The 19,102-nt window shown below is 51.3% G+C and overlaps 7 protein-coding genes across 7 annotated transcripts; 6 read left to right on the top strand and 1 right to left on the bottom strand.

Annotated features, from left to right (window-relative positions):
* Positions 1-1,229: 1,229 nt before the first annotated feature.
* Positions 1,230-3,495, top strand: EDD37DRAFT_511446 (uncharacterized protein). Its single transcript, XM_062813615.1, has 3 exons — positions 1,230-1,704; positions 1,759-3,323; positions 3,375-3,495. The coding sequence occupies exons 1-2, from the start codon at positions 1,514-1,516 to the stop codon at positions 3,320-3,322; spliced, it is 1,755 nt and encodes a 584-aa protein (XP_062668112.1). The 5' UTR covers positions 1,230-1,513; the 3' UTR covers position 3,323; positions 3,375-3,495.
* A 705-nt stretch (positions 3,496-4,200) lies between these two features.
* On the top strand, positions 4,201-5,917 carry EDD37DRAFT_511449 (yellowish-green 1-like protein). Its single transcript, XM_062813616.1, has 5 exons — positions 4,201-4,476; positions 4,524-4,598; positions 4,651-4,781; positions 4,833-4,937; positions 4,985-5,917. Exons 1-5 carry the CDS (start codon positions 4,378-4,380, stop codon positions 5,820-5,822), a joined length of 1,248 nt encoding a protein of 415 aa, XP_062668113.1. The 5' UTR covers positions 4,201-4,377; the 3' UTR covers positions 5,823-5,917.
* Positions 5,918-6,310: 393 nt separating this feature from the next.
* Positions 6,311-8,353, top strand: EDD37DRAFT_511451 (uncharacterized protein). Its single transcript, XM_062813617.1, has 2 exons — positions 6,311-6,896; positions 6,947-8,353. The coding sequence occupies exons 1-2, from the start codon at positions 6,685-6,687 to the stop codon at positions 8,202-8,204; spliced, it is 1,470 nt and encodes a 489-aa protein (XP_062668114.1). The 5' UTR covers positions 6,311-6,684; the 3' UTR covers positions 8,205-8,353.
* Positions 8,354-8,972: 619 nt separating this feature from the next.
* Positions 8,973-9,991, top strand: EDD37DRAFT_511608 (uncharacterized protein). Its single transcript, XM_062813618.1, has one exon. The coding sequence runs from the start codon at positions 9,229-9,231 to the stop codon at positions 9,853-9,855; it is 627 nt and encodes a 208-aa protein (XP_062668115.1). The 5' UTR covers positions 8,973-9,228; the 3' UTR covers positions 9,856-9,991.
* A 3,878-nt stretch (positions 9,992-13,869) lies between these two features.
* EDD37DRAFT_567307 (uncharacterized protein) lies at positions 13,870-14,046 on the top strand (the record flags this gene model as incomplete). The annotated part of the gene is made up of 1 exon (XM_062814143.1): positions 13,870-14,046. A coding segment is annotated over one exon (177 nt), but the record flags the coding sequence as incomplete, so codon positions are not given.
* Positions 14,047-16,190: 2,144 nt separating this feature from the next.
* On the top strand, positions 16,191-17,011 carry EDD37DRAFT_511618 (uncharacterized protein). Its single transcript, XM_062813619.1, has one exon. The coding sequence runs from the start codon at positions 16,279-16,281 to the stop codon at positions 16,954-16,956; it is 678 nt and encodes a 225-aa protein (XP_062668117.1). The 5' UTR covers positions 16,191-16,278; the 3' UTR covers positions 16,957-17,011.
* A 185-nt stretch (positions 17,012-17,196) lies between these two features.
* Positions 17,197-18,880, bottom strand: EDD37DRAFT_594275 (retrograde regulation protein 2; the record flags this gene model as incomplete). The annotated part of the gene is made up of 3 exons (XM_062814552.1): positions 17,755-18,880; positions 17,616-17,706; positions 17,197-17,564 (listed from the first exon to the last, which is right to left on the bottom strand). The coding sequence occupies exons 1-3, from the start codon at positions 18,724-18,726 to the stop codon at positions 17,197-17,199; spliced, it is 1,431 nt and encodes a 476-aa protein (XP_062668118.1). The 5' UTR covers positions 18,727-18,880.
* Positions 18,881-19,102: the final 222 nt, after the last annotated feature.

Below are 19,102 nucleotides of genomic sequence, written 5' to 3' on the forward strand. Positions count from 1 at the left end.
GGGCTTCAATCATTACATAGTGTGATGATATACCAGAGTGTGGTGAATTTTAGACAACAAAACAGTCGAATCAAGTGCTTATGCCGAGACTGGGATGAAGGAGGCCTCGCCGCCTGCAAATAATCGGCAATAATAGGGAAAGGTACTTTTGATGGACGATCACAAAGTCACCAGGGTGTGTCACCAGGGTGTTGATGGATAAACGGCACAACCTTCGAACGAAGAATCAGACGGGCCGAAATGAATTCCACAGAATGCCACCCATGTCCGTGTGTGTGTCTGTCGCATGTCTCTGCGGAGATGATCATATTCGTTGTTAGAGGATGATGACGGCGAGGGTGCTGGGTCAATGTCAATAATGTCAATGGTCGATGGCGATAGCTTGATGGATTGAGTTGGCTAATGAATTCTGCCTGCGGGAGCGGAAAGTGCTGCAGATGGACACGCGGTAGAAGTCGCAGGCATCAGTTCTGGACGAATGATGTCTGGTTTGCCCCCCATTTTTATCAAAAAGACCTGCAACCTTGCAAGATGCGAGCTTGCCCCCCTCGTGCCCCCCTGCAATCCCCCATCTACACCTACGCCGCCTGAACCTGCGCCTGGACCTGCTCCGAGCAAGCCTGCAACCGCTCGCACCGTGCATGGTTTGATGATTTCGCCCACCTCCACCCACTTATAACGTTAGTGATGACTTGACAGCCAAAAAGGAAAATCTCCACCCGTGCGACCACCGAAACGATCAGGAAAAAGAACCTTCGGCCTGCTGCAGTGCTGCATCTCTCTTCCCAACTCGTCATTGGGGGCAAGCTCCATAGACGCTCAGAAAAGTGCCACGAGTGCGCACGCGAAGGCTTGACCAGGTCTGCCTTTCTACCTTGTCTAGGGCCTAACGGGGGGTCTTCAATTGTGACCTCTCGATTGTCTTTTCTCTTCCACCTAAACATTAAACGAATCCATACGTCCACCACCCAACTCTCGCCTCGATTCAGTTACATTTACGAGTGACACGATACGATTCGCCCAGGCTCCCTGGTCTCCTTGCTCCCTTCACACCAGAGTGACAGACAGAACTAACAAAAGACCCGAATTTATCCTCGGCTTCCAGAACCTGTTCACGACGCATTGGCTTTTTGTCGACCGAACGCACCACCATCATCTCTCGGCCAATCCGCAACTCCAGCCTCCCTGCTGAAACTCTCTCTTTAACTACTCCATTGGTACTACCGACGTACTCCATCTTTCAACACCCCCCCAGCTGTCTAATTACGACTTTCTAAATCATCCTTGCCAACATCGAATGTTCACAACTTCGCCTCTCAGGCTTTCTGTCCAGTCATAGGGCCATATCTATCCAGGATATCAGCCATCCGCGAGGTCCGCTTGGCTCCCCTCCAGCAGCGCGTGAAGCTGTACATTTACCATGTCAGCCTCACAGAGTCGGCCTTAATGTCTTGATTCGTTGCAACGAACGTCCAATTGACTAAAAATCGCAAACACAATAACCGGTCAAGCCATGATGGCCTCGGCCGACACGACACTTGTCGATCGCGGCAAAGGCAAGGTCGCTAAACGTTCTTCCAATTCTTACACCAGTGAAGAGTGGCGGCGACATCGCCCCTTGATCACCCGACTTTATTTCGAGGAAGGCCGGACTTTGAAGGATGTGGCCGAACATCTCAAGAAGGAATTCGATTTTGCTCCCACGTAGGTACTTTTGTTTCTCTAGGGGCTGTATTCATCACTAATTCGACCTCTCAGCGAGCGTATGTATAAAAGTCGACTTCACACATGGGGTCTCGACAAGAAGAAGAAAGAACACGAAATGCTCGACCTCGTCCGTCAAGGCTTACAGCAGAAGGGGGAGGACAAGGATAAAGTGTTTCTGGTCCGGGGACGACAGGTCACTCTTGCTGACGCCCTTCACTATTTCAACCGTAAAGGCATCAAGGACCCTTCGAGTTTACTGGAGTCTCAAGCAGAGAATTCGGGCGATTTGTCATCGCCGGACGATGGAGACGCGAAAACACCGTTATCATCAACTGAGGACATGCTCGACGCGACTCAGGACATCTCAGTTTATGAGCTGACCAGGAGCCCTCTCGAGATGGATGGGCACAGCAAATCGACTCCTTCCTTGAGCCTAGAAACAGCCAATATAGCCGAAATTCAACTTCTCGCCTTACAACAGGCATTAGATATATCCCATCTCCCACCGATGCCTCCTTTCCGAACACTCGCCATCGAATCCACCGTGGTTCAGCCCGACGTATCTCCAGCGGATCTGCGCTACCTCGATGCCATCTTTCAAAACATGCAAACTCATTATATGAGTTTATTCGATACCAGAAATTTGTCCATTCGCAACACCACAGGCTCATGGACCGCCACTTCAGACGATGCCGTTGCCGACCGCTTCTACTACTCAATGTATCATGGATACTCATATTTATGGAATGGACAGAGAGACCGAGCTTTTGATAATTTCTACAAGGCATTTGCTCTAATCGAGGGCTTATTGAAAGATGACCACGTCGGCTTTATGATATACATTTTCGACCTGATTATCCGGCATGACGGCACCGGCTATGAGGAACCGTTACTCATGCTGTTACAACACCTTGCAGAAATGTCCAAGGCTGTGTTCCAATCCGAGGAGCATCCCGTATTCCTCGTTGCCAACTACCTGCGTAATTCCAACGGGATCTCAAGAGCATGGCTCGCCGAATCAACACTACGCCGATTGCTCGACTTCTTTCAGGACAGTATAGGCTATTTCCATCCCGAGACGATCGCCCTACTCCAGACGTTTGCTACCGGGCTTATGAATCGAAAGAGGTTTGCAGAAGCGGCTGTCAGATTTCAGCAAGTGGTTGACGCATTCGAGACCACCATGAGTAAACAGTGTTACGAGGTGTGTTATGCCTTGCGTTCCACGTCAGAGGCATATTTCCACATGGAGCAGTACGAAAAATCACTTCAGGCGCTGAAAGCAGCTCTTGACAGAGCAGAGACTCTGCCGAGGCCGGAGGAACGAGAGATTTATGTCCGATGCCTACGCGGACTGGCCGAGATCTTCAATAAATTGGGACGAAAAGACGAAGCAAACCAAACAATGCAGCATGTCGTCGACATATGTCGGGACGCTTTTGGTCCCGAGCACCCTTTCAGCAACCGAGCCAGGATGCACCAAAAGTCGATATTGAAGGGTAATACCACAAGTGATGCAGCAATTCCACCTATGGTCTATAGGTTGGGCCGTGGAGGCAGTGCTGCCAAATACATTTGGACTTCAAGGTCAAGTCCAACTCGACTGCAGGCTTGAAGTGATAAAAAGAGTTCAGATACGACCAACATCCGCTGATTTTCGTGCTCAGTTCGGTTACAGCAATACCCTTCCGACAATTATTCTCAGCTGCAACAGGAGTCAGTGAGGAGTATCTTCGGTCCGAAGAAACTTCTGTCACATGAGTTTGTCGACACGATGCTGGTGCTACCTACTACTCAATTCGGGAGGTTTGACATATTTCAACGTTTGGCTTGCGTCTCCGAGGCCCAAGAGCAGACTTTCACTCATCTTCTAGGGTCTCACCGGTGGTCGCCACCAACTGTGTCACAACATGCTACACACCTCGCCAGACTGGAAGCAGACCGCCCCCGTGGCGCATTGTTGGAGGCCTCACACGAACATCATGTGCCTTGTTAGTTGGTGTGGCCGAAAGATGAAGAAGAGACGAATTGCTTGTGGCCAGGTGATCAGACCTCGCAGTTGCAGCACTTGGTCCTTTGGGTCACCTTCCGGGGGCTAAAAACACAAATCTGGGCGTGCTTTGGGCTGTCCGCAGCTAGCCACAATTAGCAGCATCAAGCCCGCCTATTCGTTCAGGCGCCCCCATTGAACAATCCGAAGCACACCCGCGGCATACCAAGCTCACCTCCCCCCCACCAGTATCGTCCCTGTCTAGCCTTAGGGCCGGGTTATTGGCCATCAAAATTACCTTACATGAATCATCTATTTCCAGCATGCATGTCCGGCCGCAACACGAAGGTGTGCAGGTTTGCAAGAAGCTCAAATATGAATACACACTTGCTGTTCACACGGCATACTATTGCCAAATTTCTTCCACCATTTCTCCCCCACCGGCTGATTATAGGCACTGCCCCACGTGGTGACGCACGTCGTCGTACAAACAACAACAGAGCCGCAGTTGCAATTCGCACACAGTTCGGCTCCCGGCTGAAATCCATGCCGCGGTGATTGTTGTTAATCTCGCTGTTCGCCTCGCATACTCAGAGCAATTTTCATAGATATCACTGTCCGTCGTGTGCGATCTTTGCTCCTGACCCTATACAAGCCGTCTTGCTCAATCATCCGACGCCATGGCGGCCGAGAAATACTACATCAAAGATGCTATAACCAAGCCTGCTGTTCACCACGAAACGTACCAGAAGTTATGGGAGACGAAATGGAAAGCGCCAGTATGTGGAACCCGTGGGAGTGAATGCGGTCGTTGACCAAGTCTCAGTGTCAAATGGGTGTATACCCTTTTATGTTTGGAAGCATCAAAGACTTTGAGCCAGTTGCAGAGTCAATTATCGAGGTAACATGCCCAGTCCCAGTCAAGTCTTGCGCGCAAGCTGACCTCCAACCAGAAAGGTCTCAAAGAACCCTACGACTGGGACGAATATGCGCAAATGTACTTTCAGAAAGCCGGAGAACTCACCAAGATTGCGGAAGAAGCAGAGCAAGCTGGCGAGAAAGAGAAGGCTTCGGAATACTACCTGTAGGTGAAGCAGTGCCGGGGTGGGCAAGCATTTGCTGACGCACTCCCCAGACGAAGTGCTGCCGTCTACCGTATCTCTCGATTCCCTACTCCGCGGTCGGAGCAACAAAAGTACGCATGGAGGAAAGGAACAGAAATATTCTACAGGGGCGCAGGGTCAGTACAAGCGGTTGCAGGAGGAATGTGTATGCTGACCTAAGCAGTCTGATGGAGTACCCGATCAAAGAAGTCCGCATACCTCACAAACATGCGATCGAAGGCGAGGGTGATGTTGTGCCTGTCAACTTCCTCCTCCCTCCCGGCGCGTCCCCCGAGAACCCTGTCCCTTGCGTCCTCATCGTCACAGGCCTTGATGGGTATCGCACAGAACTAGCAGTATGGCAACAAGGGTGGCGCTCGAAAGGAGTAGCGACTGTTATTGCCGAAATTCCCGGTACTGGAGACTCCCCAGCTCTTCGATCCGATCCCACGAGTCCTGACCGCCAATGGTCCAGCGTCCTGGATTGGGTAGACACGCAAACAGCGATTGACAACAAGAAGATTGTGTCCTGGGGCTTCTCAACAGGTGGATACTATACCCTGAGGATGGCACATACCCACAAAGACCGCATGTTAGCGTGTATCAGTCTCGGAGGCGGAGCTCATCATATGTTCGACCGGGAATGGCTGGAAAATGTGAACAAGCTGGAGTATCCCTTCGACCTGGCAGGCACACTGGCATACAAGTTCGGCTACCCTGATTTGGAGTCATTCATTCAGGAGGCTCCCAAGTTCTCCTTGCTGAACGACGGAACGCTCGAAAAGCCTTGTACCAAGGTTCTTCTGGTCAACGGCAACGACGATGAAATCTTCCCGATCGACGACATGTTTGTTGCGTTAGAGCACGGTCAACCCAAGTTGGCTAGAATGGTCAAGGGCAAAAAGCATATGGGCGAGCCGGACAGTTTTTTCATAATTCTGAGATGGATCCATCAACTTCTGGGACTCGACGGTAACATCATGGACCAGATGAAGATGCTTCCTTCGCGAACAAAGTACTGATCCGATGAAGGAGAGTTGAAGCCTATGTGTGCTGGATGGCCTGGCTTTTTGCATAGCTGGTCGGATGAGCGTTGAGTATAGTCAAAATTTGATGTCAGGCCCTCCAATATACATATGAGAGATAGTGGTGGTGGTCAATTGCTCATGGCGACAGGCGCCGCTTACACTGGACTACACATACAGTCTTCCATTATGGGCGAAGAAGTGCTTCGTCTTGAGAACGGTGTTGTCCGCCATCCGCAATGCCATCGACTGATTCTGTACTCTGTACCAACCTATATAATGATATCGGCCCGCCATTTGACGGCGCCATTTCTTGATAAGGGTTATTGGCCCGATGGAGGAGGATCACACAGATTGTGCTATTCCTGCTTTGGAGATGCCGGATCTCACATCGGATGACACAGAGTTTATCATGGCTAAGCATTGGCCACATGCATTGGCGCTGTTACTATCTCGCGGTCCGTGACGTGCAGCACGCGATAAGAGCATAAGTTGACGAGAATCTTGTTCCCAACGAAATCCGTCGACTATGATACATAAAGCAGGTGATGGAGGTAAGAATGCGGTATCTCTGAAACACAGAATGTGTCGTGCTTGTTGGTTGTGCTTTGTCTCACCCTGCGAAGTCTGAACGTCATTGGAATTCGACCTCTTATCCCTCGGACTGACTCCTTCGGCTCACCATTCCATCCTTCTCCACCACGAGCAGGCCTCGGTATACATAGGCCGAGTGACGCAGCCCAGCGGTGGTTTCAACAGTTTCCCTTGTTCGACTGCTCATATCACCTGCGCACGGCTTGCATCTTCAAAGTTGACAATCGAATCACTCCAGACGCAACATCGAGTTGGACTGAACACCATGGGTGTGGCGGGCGTCCTTCGCCGGTCGAGTACGGTCAACTTTCTTGACAACGGCGGCTCCAGTGGAGAGTCTTCACGGCGCACCTCTGTGGTCGCAGAATCACCCTCCTCTCGACGACCCAGTCTCGGAGGCTTGTCTCTGCGCCTGTCCTCTCGCTCCAAGAAATCCAATGCTACCAGAGATCTGGATGCATCTGCTGGGATAGCTGCGTGAGTACCATGCCCGAACTGTGGCCATCGCAGCGCTGACCTTTCACCAGACAAAGACTGGGCGAGGCATTCTTCTCTCTGCCCGAAGAGATCATCATCCAAGTCCTCTGCCACCTCTCACTACCCGACATATTCGCACTGCGGCGCACCTCCCGTACGGTCTACTCCTTCCTTCAGGCCAACGCGTGCCCGATAAGTCGCTCTCTCCTACAACAATGCGCCTACGAACACACGCCGTATACCATCGAGATGAACGATCCAGAAGTGCAGGCAGAATATACCTACGACTACATATCAACACTATACCCGCAGCCACTTCCATCTTCGTCGATGGACTACCTGCTACAAATGCTTAAAAGACAAAATCAAATCGATAAGATGCTGGCAGTTACCATGCAATTTGTCCAAATGAGGATATACATGATTCCTGGCAGTCCGCGATTCGAAGACTTCCGGCCGTACAAGACGAAGCTCACGAGGAGGATGCACCTCGCAGCCTGGACCATGTACCACTTTCTAGAGAAGTACAGGGATATGCTCGTTCATGAACATCCGAAGCATCGACAACAACGACAGCCCGTATCTTCGGACCAAGAGCCTGGCCACGAGGACCGCAACGTTTTGTCCTGTCCATCATGCGCCGAGCTCGTCAAGTCTCTCCTATCGACTTATCCGGGCACGGAGCTTATCCCTGCATACCACTTCTACGACCTCTGTCGACAACACTTACGGTCACTCAGTCGGGCACCAACCTATGCGGGCACCATCGAGAGACGATTACGAGGCTGGAGCCGAAAATCACCTACAGACACAGATCTGGCTCAATATGTCATTTTCGGCGGCATTCCTGAGCTGTCCAAGCTAAGTATGCTCAAGGGAAGCTACAGTTCTCGGATCGAACTGGTAGGCGCCTTCAATGACAAAGTGTCGAGCGCGCCCACGACGAAGAGAGTGACAGTCGCTACATCAGCATACTCTTCTCTGGCTGAGAGCAGCGCTGTTTCGCCTGCGTCGTTCTACGAACTGACAAGCGCGTTACAACCGCCTCTTGCGTCAGTGTCGTATGACTCACTTGCAGCGGTCCCGGATCTTGAACACTTCATTATTGACTCGGATGAATGGGTCACCACGATGTTTGAGCTGGTGAAGCCTGAAGATCAGATAGTCAGTGCATTCGGGTTCGTGCAGAACATTTTGGCAGGGAAGAAAGAGCCCGATCCACCCAGCAGACGCGCCGATGACCGGAGAGACAATCAGCGCATTGAGGATGGCGATTTCGACTTTTTGGCGCCTGTGAAAGACTTTTAGATGAATCACAGACTGATCTTGGAAGGCCATCGGGCTCAGTTGGACGTACCTGATTGTTACGTATACAGATTGCTTCATGTTCATCGTGAAGTAGATGATCCTTCACGCTTCAGAAGATCTTCGAGATCAATGCGTGGAGATATCATATTGAAGCACGAGTTGCCGCCGTCAATATCTTCTAGAATCTCAGCCTTTCAATATGATACATACGATGATTCCGATGGTGGATGTGTGTTCAGATTCAATGTCGGAGATGTGAGCATGACTGTGCTGCAAAACTTGTGTTACTGGTCCATATTCAATGCCCCTGAATCTCAAAGGTATAAGTACGCCCTCTTCCTCCATCTTGTCTCCTGTTCTGTTCCCAAGCTTGCATCCCTATTCTTTCCATCTTCTCTTTATATATATATATATATATATATATATATACATATGAGCCAGCACCAGTCGTGCCTCTTTCTCCATACCACCTGGCGTTCGCCTCAACTTCCATGAACTGCACAACATGTCTCGACACCGGTCTGGACATGCCCAGCACACGGTCATCTGGAGTCTTTCTTCATTTCCGGGGTTCTACCATACGAAGTATGGGCATGGACATGCGCAGCGAACGCACACCCTCCGAAAGCGCGTCTCCGTCCACATCGCCAGCAGCATCAGTCTTGGGTGGGACACTGGTATCCTCATCAGCAAGATCAGATCCAACAGACAATACAAGAACTCCGTTTCTCCAGCGGAAGCAGCTTGGAACCGCAGAGGAGACCCGAGATGTCTCCTCTGGTGACAAATCATGAGGCTTAAGGGCTATCGTGGTGCCCGAGATGAGGAAATGATCACCTTGTTTGCCGGCTGCGCACGCATATCGGAACGGGTGGCTTATGCATCGCAATAGAGCCGCATTGCACTCCCTAACCCGGGGCGCTTCGAACCAGTTGAGATAAAATATCGGAATCGATGCAGTTAGGATCTGTCTTTATCAGGACGCTGAAGCTCCGCGACATTTCGTTCGGGAGAGCTCCGCGGCATGATGTTGCCACTTAATCTCGGACGCGATGCGTTCCCGAAAGAATCCATTGGCAAACTCCAATGCGGTTCCTGCATTCCGGAGGTCAGGTGTCGGCTTGTCGTCTGTCCGAAACAGTTGACGTCTACTCTGCGTGGGTCGATTTCCTGGATCTGGAAAATCGGAAACAGAACAGCGCACCTTCAAGAGAACGAGGGCCTCAGGGACCAACGGAAGCTTCAAGCACCGCCGAACACAGGAGCGGATTCACGGTCAGAAGCGATCACCTTTGAGCTAACACTTGGAATCCCCCATGCCATCGAGGATCAGACTGATCCATTTCATGTTCCTGTTCGGGGCTGGTCTCACAGCCCAGAATTTGGATTGGCATGCCAAACCAATCACAGGCCCAGACTGGTCAACCACAACCCGATACTAAATATCCGTCGTGGCTCGCAAGGCTGCATCTATCCAATTCTCAAACCTGGTGGTATGATTTTGTTCAGAGTGATGATTCACAAGAACTTCCCGAATCCCGCTGGCGATGCTCCGGTCCTGTTCTCTCCTCAGGTCGCAAAGCTTCCGTTCGCTGGCCGACTTGCTGAGGTCCATAAAGTAAAGAGTCTACGACCTACTGACATCGTATGAGCTCGGAAATCTGATCAGACTCGAAGACGTCGATCGCGTTGAACCCCTGCGCAGGAACGCCTGGTGCAATATGAGAAGGCCACAGAAGAAGCTGGACTTGCCTCATGATGCTACTCAGCAGTAAGCTCGACGGTGGTCGAGCAAGAGAACACGAAGAACTCTGAGGCATTCTTGCTCCATATAGTCTCTTGAGGGCGTCGCCTTCGGACATTGATCAAATTCAATAGCAATACGAGTCACATCATTTGTGCTGAAGGGCATACGGGCCTAGATGCCATGTCGACAACCCAGCAGACTTCATCCATTCTTCATCAATCTTCTCATCATCAACTTTCTCTTCTTGGGCTTACTAGATATCATGCGCAGAGCGCTTTCGGGACTGCCGTTGAACAGACACCAAGGGCACCGAGAGTCTCAGTTTGTCCGTAGGCTGGCCGTGGTTGCCTGGAATGAACGGTTGCTGGTTTGAGAGAATATTTGAATAACGGATGGAAGACAGCCACCGGTGTTCCAGCGCTTAGTGCTTCAACCTGAACCATCTCCATGTCGAAAGCCCTGGAGACAACGAGAAGAGGAGCACCTCACTAGCAAGCCTCATCCTGATCGAAGCGGCGTGGTCTGACCAACCTTCCAGACTTCGTTGCATCTTCTGGGCGATGCAATCCCGCACAAAGTCCTATGGATTTGGCCAACTCTGTCCATGGTCATGGTATTCGTTCGAATACCACGGTCTCTGCTCACACAGTTGCCTCATGGAATGGTGGCGATCAGACACTTTGGCGTTCCACAGAACAATTGGGCGAAACGCGTTGTCATGCATTGTGCGAGCAAGACCATGAATAGACAGCTCCAAGAGGCTGTCAATGTCGACCAATGTTCTGGAGCTCGATGATCGAATGACAGCTAGGGGGTGGCTGTTCAGGCAGCATCAGCTTTGAATCACGGATCTCTCGAAGATTATAATGATCGTGGTGGAACATTGGCGACAAATTGGAATCGGCCCACGCATCATTCGGTGCGTATCACCATTTCGAATCAATGCCACTGTGCCGTGGGATGTTGTTAAGCAGTGCTCTTTGAGCCTGCACAATCATAAGCCGTCCTCCTCACACCTGCTGTTGAGCAGCAGCCTTTCTTACGGGCATGAATGAACCAGCTGCACTCGAACAACCTCCTTGTCTAGTCTTCTGCGGCTGGGTCGGGAGCGACACTATTTCCGAAATGGAATGAGCGTTGTGACCGTATCGCCGACAAGACGTCTTTGCGTCTTCCCGGCTGGCTGCCTGGACGGGCCGCCTGTGTGCGGCGAGGAGCAAGAATCACGATCTGCAAGGTGTGGAAGGGTGTTCTCTCCGCGGAGGGAGACTAGTCCAGGTCGCATGACCTGAAGAAGTGGTTTTATATATATGAGATTGACAGGCAACAACATCCCATCACGGCTGGCTATTGGACTACATCGCCATTTCAGGTGTCCCGGGCTGGTTTTCGCCTCTTTTCGACAAGGCGACACGCTCACGAATGTCACTTATGCAGACATGATACCGTTGCTGTCCAATACACTTTCATGGCCATGGGTGGGCTCTTCTGGCGCGAAACAGCAGGGCAAAGAAATGACCAAACCTTACCCGCGATCGACGACACGCTCGTAGGACTGATCACCTTCGGAACAATTTCAATCAACCCTCGACGATGAGATACGAAGCATTTACTGTACAAGCATCGGAAGGCGCGATGATTCTGAGCACAGATCTTATGAAAGTTCACCAAGAAAACCGCAATGATGCGAAACATTTTCAGAGGAGCTCTGAGGAACATCGACTATCGATCACTCAGAACAGAGACGGAGACCATCGAGCCGTACGAGTGCATTGTCAGAATAAGCTGAATGGTCAGTTTTACCTTCGCTTGTCTGTCGCGGCCATTTCTGCGACAGCCACGAACATCTCGTTCTTTTTGTGATGCTCTTTCTGGGCGGCCATAGTGGAAAGCATAAAAGACGCACACCAGGCGAAGGTCACGTTCTGGGCCTGTGCCTGTGCGCAGGACCGACTTGTTCTCCGGGTTCATTTCGGAGGCTTTTCGCCAGTCTCAGAGTCCGTTTCCTATGGGAAATGGACAGCCAGTCCCACCACTCGTGGTCTGCACCGACTAGAGAGAAGGAGGCCATAAGCTCTGCTCCATCCTCCTCTCCAGAGGATGATATATTCACGCATGTCGGAACAGCAGTCACTGAGCAGCGACTCAGGGTGGACGCCATCGTTCGGCACACGGATTGGTGGCTGAGAAACCAACTGTCGAGATTACCTGGAATGGGACCATGACAAGAATTGGGCTGTCACGGCTGTGTTCGATCTCAAGGACGAAGACACGACGTTCTGACGAGCACAGAGGGCTATCTGACAGAAGTCGTCCCCTTCGTGAACCCGACACCATAGTGAGGAGAAACCCTCAAACCAGGGCGATTGCAAGCTGACTTCATGTGGGCCACATCTACTGACCTGTGCGACTTCCCATTGAGAAGGGGTCGTATATTCAACACCTTCTCTTAAATGCGCCTCAATCGTGCTCGAGAGGAGATCATGGCGCTACTAGAACGACGGTTCAAAAACCAGCAAGTGGCTCCGCTCTATATATATACTGCTACGCAGGTAAGCGTGCTGTCATCGACACAGCTGTATCGAGAGACATTCTCCGCGATTCGATCCGCCTCCATATGATCTGGGATGACACAGACCGGTGCAAGCGCCACAAATCTAGCGTCGCCTTTGGCTATGCTGTCTGGCTTCCTTCCTCACCAACTCAAGCATAAGACCGTGCGAAAATCTGCCAAGTTAAAGCTCGTCGGACTCGGTATTACCATCAGCCACATGCAAAGTAAAATGTGCGACAAGATGGGAATCCATCTTCTTTCAAATCACCTCAGACGTCTGTCAAGCGACATACCAATGCACATGTATGGAGTGTATGTGTAGGGATCGGAATGGCCGGGACGCGTCCCGCTGGTGTACATTGGCACCTAACTAAGAAACAGCAACGATTGATGAGGTACGAATTACGCCCTCAAGTTCATCCTAGAGAGCCTTCAGGCATCCGTTAAGGCGATCTCTATGGGTGACCGCACATCCTATTGATGGTAGTCGGATTGCAGCTGTGGCTCCTTCATGCAAGGGGTCCGAGAACATCGAGAATGGAATCTTCTCAAGTACATTCACACAAGATGGCTGATTGGCGGTCTCGTCTTTTGCGGCCTATATCTGGGTCTCTTTGTCTGATCTTGAAGAGGATATCAAATCCCTTTCAGCAAGACTACCATCTGCAACCACACTCCCAACTTACATCTATCACTGACAGGGTCATGACATTGTGCGCCACGGGACAGATGTTCTCTGTAGGCAGGGGTGGTGCCCCATCGGCCTTTGAGATGCGTTGCCTTTCTTCAAATCTCAATTTTCAAATCTCAAATCCGCCCGGGGGCCGCCTAGCAAGAGATATATGCAGGTGGACTGGTGCCCAGGGACCTTCACGAAGCATTGTGTTAAGCCCCCTCTTATTATGCGACTGAGAACCAGTCCAGTCCTCGCTCAGCTATTTTCACCCTACTCGATCTCGAGACCTTATTGTCGTCCATCTCGTCGATCCTATTCTTCTCTCATACTACTATCAGTCTAGATCCGAGTCGTCCTACCTCATATCGTCAGTCCTCTCGAAACGATCCAATATCCTATTACAATTCCCATCACAATGGCCAGAGTCAAAGCGACGCCGCGTCGAAAGACGACCAGTTTCCCGAAAGATTCCGTGAAGAATCTAGGCAATCTACCAGGGTATAAGCGTCCGGCTCCAGGGGCGGTGCGACCAAGGAATGTGGCTAGAAAAGGAAAGGCAACGATCGCTCCTCGCAAGAAGCCGGCAGGTACTGGCAAGAAGCCTCTGAAGCGGACATTCCCCCGGGGAAGTAAGTTCCACCTATTACTGTTACATTGTCTGTTACATTACTGACCATTTATCATAGCGCTCGCGTTGCGAGAAATCAGAAAACTCCAGCAAGTCACGAACCTTCTCATGCCCAAGGCCCCCTTTCAGCGACTGGTACGAGAGATTACCAATGAGATAAAAGAGGGCACGCGCTTCCAAGCAAGTGCCCTTGGAGCTCTACAGGAGTCCGCAGAACGAGCTGATGGAGTACAATGAAGAATTCTTCCACTGCGGAACGGATCCTTGGTTCACCTCAGTAGGGATGCCCAGAAATTCTGCATTGCCAACTTGTTTGGCATACTTCAACGTCCTAAGTGCACATTCTCTGGAAGCAAAATCAGGGGCCACGCCCGTTTCGACAACCTGTCAAAATCCGTTCAAGGACCGGCGTCCGAGATCACTGGCTGTCAAATGTCTCGTAGCTCCTCAGCGGCGAAGTCAGCGGCGAAGTCACTTCGTCGCTGAGCTACGAAGCCATAGACCTCGAGCGACCAGATGGTCCATGTTCTCGGTAATGGTGCAAAAGGCTCGTTCCCTTCTGAAAATCCTCAAACGCCACATCGTCCGGAGGAAGGAGAGAAAGATCTTAGTATTTTGCCAGCATCCCTTCACTGGAAAATGGCTGGAATGGGTAAGTACCGCGTCCTGGTCAAATCTTGACGTTTGCCGATGTGAAGGCACCAAGAGTCCTTGGAAGACGATGACCCTCACTTCGAAGACGTCGACGAGAACGCCCACTTCAGTTGGGCAATCGACCACGACAGCCGCAACAGACTACCAAAGCCGCGACGACCACTACCACCCCATTATGAGCGAGTCGTTCTCCACGGGCAAGAAGTCCAGTCGTGTTGGTTATAAAGGGGAGACCGCCGCCTCAAAGGCGCAGAGTCCCGCGAAGGCATTACTCAAATATTGCTCATTATCGGCGGTCAGATACATACTCGAGCTTTCCGCCCGCCTACGAACGGGAGGCCCAAAAGTATCGCCGAGCACGTTCCAATGCACACCTAGGGAGTTTGTGTGGTGCCACTGCAAGAGCCAGGACGCCATCCATTGGTATACAAGGGCAGCGGCACCACAGGTTCCAGAAGAGTCAGAGAACGGCTTGCGAACTACGACTATGATCAGTTGTTGTCCGGTTGGTTCGAGAAACGAAGAAAGCGGATGTCAAGATCACCAATTTAGCCTTGTTGGGTCAGGGTCCAGACAATCTTCAGTAGGACCGTGACAAAGAGGCCGCGGAGGAAGATGAGGAATTCGAGGGCGACGATGGGGTTCGCTATCTTTCTGTCCTTGCTCGCTGTGTCTGTGACGAAACACATAAGATCAAGAATGCCCGGACCCGAGTATTCAAGGCGGTGGACTACCTGTGTGCTCCGTTGAAGTGGTACGATACTGCTAGGCCATTGATCAACTCCATTATCGATCTAATGGGTCCACTCTATCTATTCTGGCGCGATGAGTTTGAGGATGATCACATGACCCTGGACGATTTCGACCTCTCCTGTGACGGGCTGCCCGTGTACTCGGAGGACAGGATTGCCATAGTTTGTGCTCCCAACTATGCCGAGAAGTACGGCGACACACTGCCATTTCTTTTCAACCCACGTCGGTATGCCAGAATGGCACACAAGGATATCCTCCATGGCGAAGTCGCAGTCAATGTGGTCCGACCATTGTTGATGCGCTTACAGCTGAAATAAACAGCAACGAAAGTGTTCATCTTGTGGAAAGCTAGGTCACACCACAAGCCACTGCTGGCTTGCACACCCTGAGTTGCGTCCTCAGGGCGCAAAAGTGCTCGAAAGGATCCGCGACTACTTCAAAGCCCCAAGGCGTTCAGCAGGGCTTCGCTACCGTTCACACTATTCAGATTTCTCGATCTTCCTGAAGAGATACGAAACCGGATCTACGATGAAGTCTATGGCAAATTCGCAGAAGTCATATAGTTTCCCCAACACTTGTGTCCCCGACCCATGGACGTTCTCGTGTGGAATGGCCTATCTACACACAATTACCTTCTCCAGGAACACTTCCTGCGCCGACGCCTTCCTCACGTCCGGAGAGCTTGAGAATATTTCCTACCATCACAGAGGCGCTGACCATGGTCATTCTGACGGAGGTGGCGCGACTTGGAGGCAGAAGTTGTCGAAGATGAGTGCCCGAGTCGTTGTGGCTGCCGTGCTTTGCACTGCGTACTCATGGCTCTGCTCTATATATATACCCTCACACAGGACTATTACCGGTGGAAGGGCACACGGGAAGAACTGAAATGACATCTGAAAGCGTTGAAACTCAAGGTCCTTGTGCTAAGGAGGCCGTCTGGCGGGCGGTGTACCGCCACAACGTCGAGCCGGACTGTCGAGGCGCTGCAGCGCAACATGGATAGAAGGGCTTCAAAGAGGGGAAAGAGAGAAAAGGTGATGCTACGTGCGCAGGCATTATTCGATGAAAGACCACATACTCTTCCTGCAGTATTTCTGCATTGCTTTTCTCTCATTGTCACGGAGGAAAGCCTTCACCACGACACGCAAACGGTGGATGCGGCAAGGCGTCTGGACTTCCATTCGAGCTACCAGCATTGTCTCGAAGAAATCAGGAAGCATTCGGGGACGTCACGCCTCTATCTTTGAGCTCATCGGAACAGCTTCTGGATCGAAGTCTGTACAATTCGTTCCGGCTGAGACCATGCTAGAAGAAGCAGAACTAGATCAGGCAAGCCACGCTGAAGTCGAACGCAGCTTGACCATTCGGACAGCATTATGGGATGAGCTACTCGCTCACAAGCACTATCAGAAGCCTTCACAAGGCAAAAACTACGAGCAATGTCAACGTCCCGAAGCCCAAACCAGCAAATCTGGTGCCTCCTCGCAGACTGCGAAGGCAGTAGTCATTGACATAGACATCCTGCAGAGTCGTGGAAGCGGACCAGAGATGCTTCGAGGCAAAGCTGGCATGAAACCCTTAAAGAATTCTGTAATTCCCAACGCGGATGATATTTTCCTTTCCCGCTTTGGGTCGATCCGATGCACGAAGTGCAAGACCCTTCTGCCTAAGAGGATAAGTTACAGAGGGTTTCAATTACAAGCAAGGAAACAAATTTGTTTGCGATGGTTTGACTCATAGCTACAAGGATAGTAATATATATGATTTGTCGTTTACATTCAAATCCTTGTCCGTACAGACTTGTTGCAGATGAAAAGTGGGTCACTGACTTAGGGGCTTCAGCCTTGCTCTAAGATTCTGACATTGACACAACCACCGAACCAAAGCGCCCACAGAGCTCAGTCTTCGTGGCACCACCCTCAACCATACTGATGTACCGTCCTCTTGTCGTTCTTCTCCAGTGCCCACAACCTCCGCGTTTCACTCTGCCAAAGCAGCCCGTTCTCTCCTCCGGTCCTTGCGCCACACAAACAGCCACGACAGCAGAATCGAAGTGATAGCCACGATCAGGAAGCACAGGCAAATCACGTACGAGACGCGATAGGATGGCCCAAAGACGGTGCTGTACACATGAGGCCCGACAATACCACCGAATTGTGCCATGGCGTTCGTCCAGCCGATACCAATACCTGCGGCGACAGTACCTTCAAGGGCTCTCACACGTTCAGGCCAGATGACTGGATACGCAGAGCCAGCGCAGGATACGGCGACAATGAGTGCAAGATATTTGACCACAGGGCTGTGCACGGTGATGAGGATGATGTAGCAGATTATTGTTGTTCCTTCGACTGTGAGGTTGTTAGCATTGCATGATTAGCTCGAGAACGGATAAAATTTACTCGAGACAGCCGTCGTCCATGGTCTAATCCACTTCCTGTGCAACATATAGCCGAGTGAGTTGAGTAAGATGAAGCAGGAAACGTATGGTGGCTGTGATGCGTTAGTTTCTTATATCAGCAGTGTGATGGGCCGACTTACAATGTTCATGAGTTGAGACTTGGCAGTGGTCGTGAAGCCAAGGTCGTAAATGACAGTTGGCAGGGCATAAGAGATACCGAACCCGCCGATACCGTGAGCAAGCCAGTAGAACGTGAAGGTGTAAAGACTTGGATCGAGAAGGACGACCTTTAAGGAGGCCCAATCCCAGAGACCCTTCTTACCCTTTGGTGTGGTAGAGGCCAGGCGTTCGACAAGGAAGGCCCGCTCATCTTCTTTCAGCATCTTAGCTGTCTCCGGATAATCTGGCAGCCCAAGCAGCGCGACGACGGCAAGGATAAGTGCCGGAAGACCTTCCAATAAGAACAGCCAACGCCATCCTGCTAAGTGGCCCAGACCATCCATGAAGCTGATGGCGTACGCCAACAGACCACTCAAAGCACTTGAGACTTGGCCGACGGAGTAGAACAGCGCGATACGCCAGGGAAGTTCGCGCGGCAGGTACCAGAAGGCCATGTGATATATGACGGCAGGATAGAACCCGGCCTCAGCGGCACCGATAGCGAATCGAACACACATCATGCCTTGAAAGCTTTTGACGGCGGCGACAGAACAGGCGCAGACACCCCACATGAAGATGAGGACGAACATCCATCTTGAGGGGCGAAATGCCTTGAGCAGCAGCGTGTTGGTGGGTTCGAAGATCAAGTAGCTGTATGAGAAGATTGACAGTGTCCATGCCCACTTGGCTGCATTGAGATGAAGTTCTTTCTTGATACCGGTGCCATCTTCGAGGTTGATGATGGCTGCATTGGAGTAGTTGGACGAGTCGATGACTCGGAAGATGTAGACGGTCGAGTAGAAGCCAACGAGCCAGAAGTCGACCTTGCGTAGTGCTCGTTTTCGGACGTTGGCATCGAAGACAGTCTCTGCAGCTGTCGCTATCTCGGCCTCCTTGGGCGACGGAGGGATCACCTGGGTGTAGGCATCGCCTAGGGACTTTTCAGTCGCCATGGATGCGGAAAGGGCAGGAGAGTCCCACAATCGTTTGCTTTCCACGTGGGCTGTTGCAAACAGGGGCCTGATGGTTCGAGATTGTCAAGCGCTCTGCAGAAAAGAGCACATTCCCTACCTTGAATGCTGGGCATTTCCAACCAGTATATAGATGGTATCCGGCTACGCGGCTCAGGTAGCACGACATCGCCGCGAGAAAGGCGTCAACTGGATATCAGACCTCAAGGAGAGTGCCCGGACGGCATAGATTGGATCGAGAACTTCCACTGATGCACATCATATCCTCGTTGGTAATTCTACCTGAACGACTGGAAAAGACTAAAGGGTCCGTCAGAGCGATGTCGACATATCGACGTCCTATTAAAGTTGATACAGC

The sequence above is a fragment of the Exophiala viscosa genome (assembly GCF_022695815.1).
Source record: "Exophiala viscosa unplaced genomic scaffold EDD37scaffold_9, whole genome shotgun sequence".
NCBI classification, from domain to species: domain Eukaryota; kingdom Fungi; phylum Ascomycota; class Eurotiomycetes; order Chaetothyriales; family Herpotrichiellaceae; genus Exophiala; species Exophiala viscosa.

Excerpts from the sequence above, each read along its gene's own strand:
- EDD37DRAFT_511618 (XM_062813619.1), top strand. The coding sequence starts at position 16,279 with ATGAAAGACCACATACTCTTCCTGCAGTATTTCTGCATTGCTTTTCTC.
- EDD37DRAFT_511451 (XM_062813617.1), top strand. The coding sequence starts at position 6,685 with ATGGGTGTGGCGGGCGTCCTTCGCCGGTCGAGTACGGTCAACTTTCTT. Across the intron at positions 6,897-6,946 it reads GCATCTGCTGGGATAGCTGC|ACAAAGACTGGGCGAGGCAT; the intron begins GTGAGTACCATG and ends ACCTTTCACCAG.
- EDD37DRAFT_511608 (XM_062813618.1), top strand. The coding sequence starts at position 9,229 with ATGATGTTGCCACTTAATCTCGGACGCGATGCGTTCCCGAAAGAATCC.
- EDD37DRAFT_511446 (XM_062813615.1), top strand. The coding sequence starts at position 1,514 with ATGATGGCCTCGGCCGACACGACACTTGTCGATCGCGGCAAAGGCAAG. Across the intron at positions 1,705-1,758 it reads GAATTCGATTTTGCTCCCAC|CGAGCGTATGTATAAAAGTC; the intron begins GTAGGTACTTTT and ends TCGACCTCTCAG.
- EDD37DRAFT_511449 (XM_062813616.1), top strand. The coding sequence starts at position 4,378 with ATGGCGGCCGAGAAATACTACATCAAAGATGCTATAACCAAGCCTGCT. Across the intron at positions 4,782-4,832 it reads AAGGCTTCGGAATACTACCT|ACGAAGTGCTGCCGTCTACC; the intron begins GTAGGTGAAGCA and ends CGCACTCCCCAG. Across the intron at positions 4,938-4,984 it reads ATATTCTACAGGGGCGCAGG|TCTGATGGAGTACCCGATCA; the intron begins GTCAGTACAAGC and ends TGACCTAAGCAG.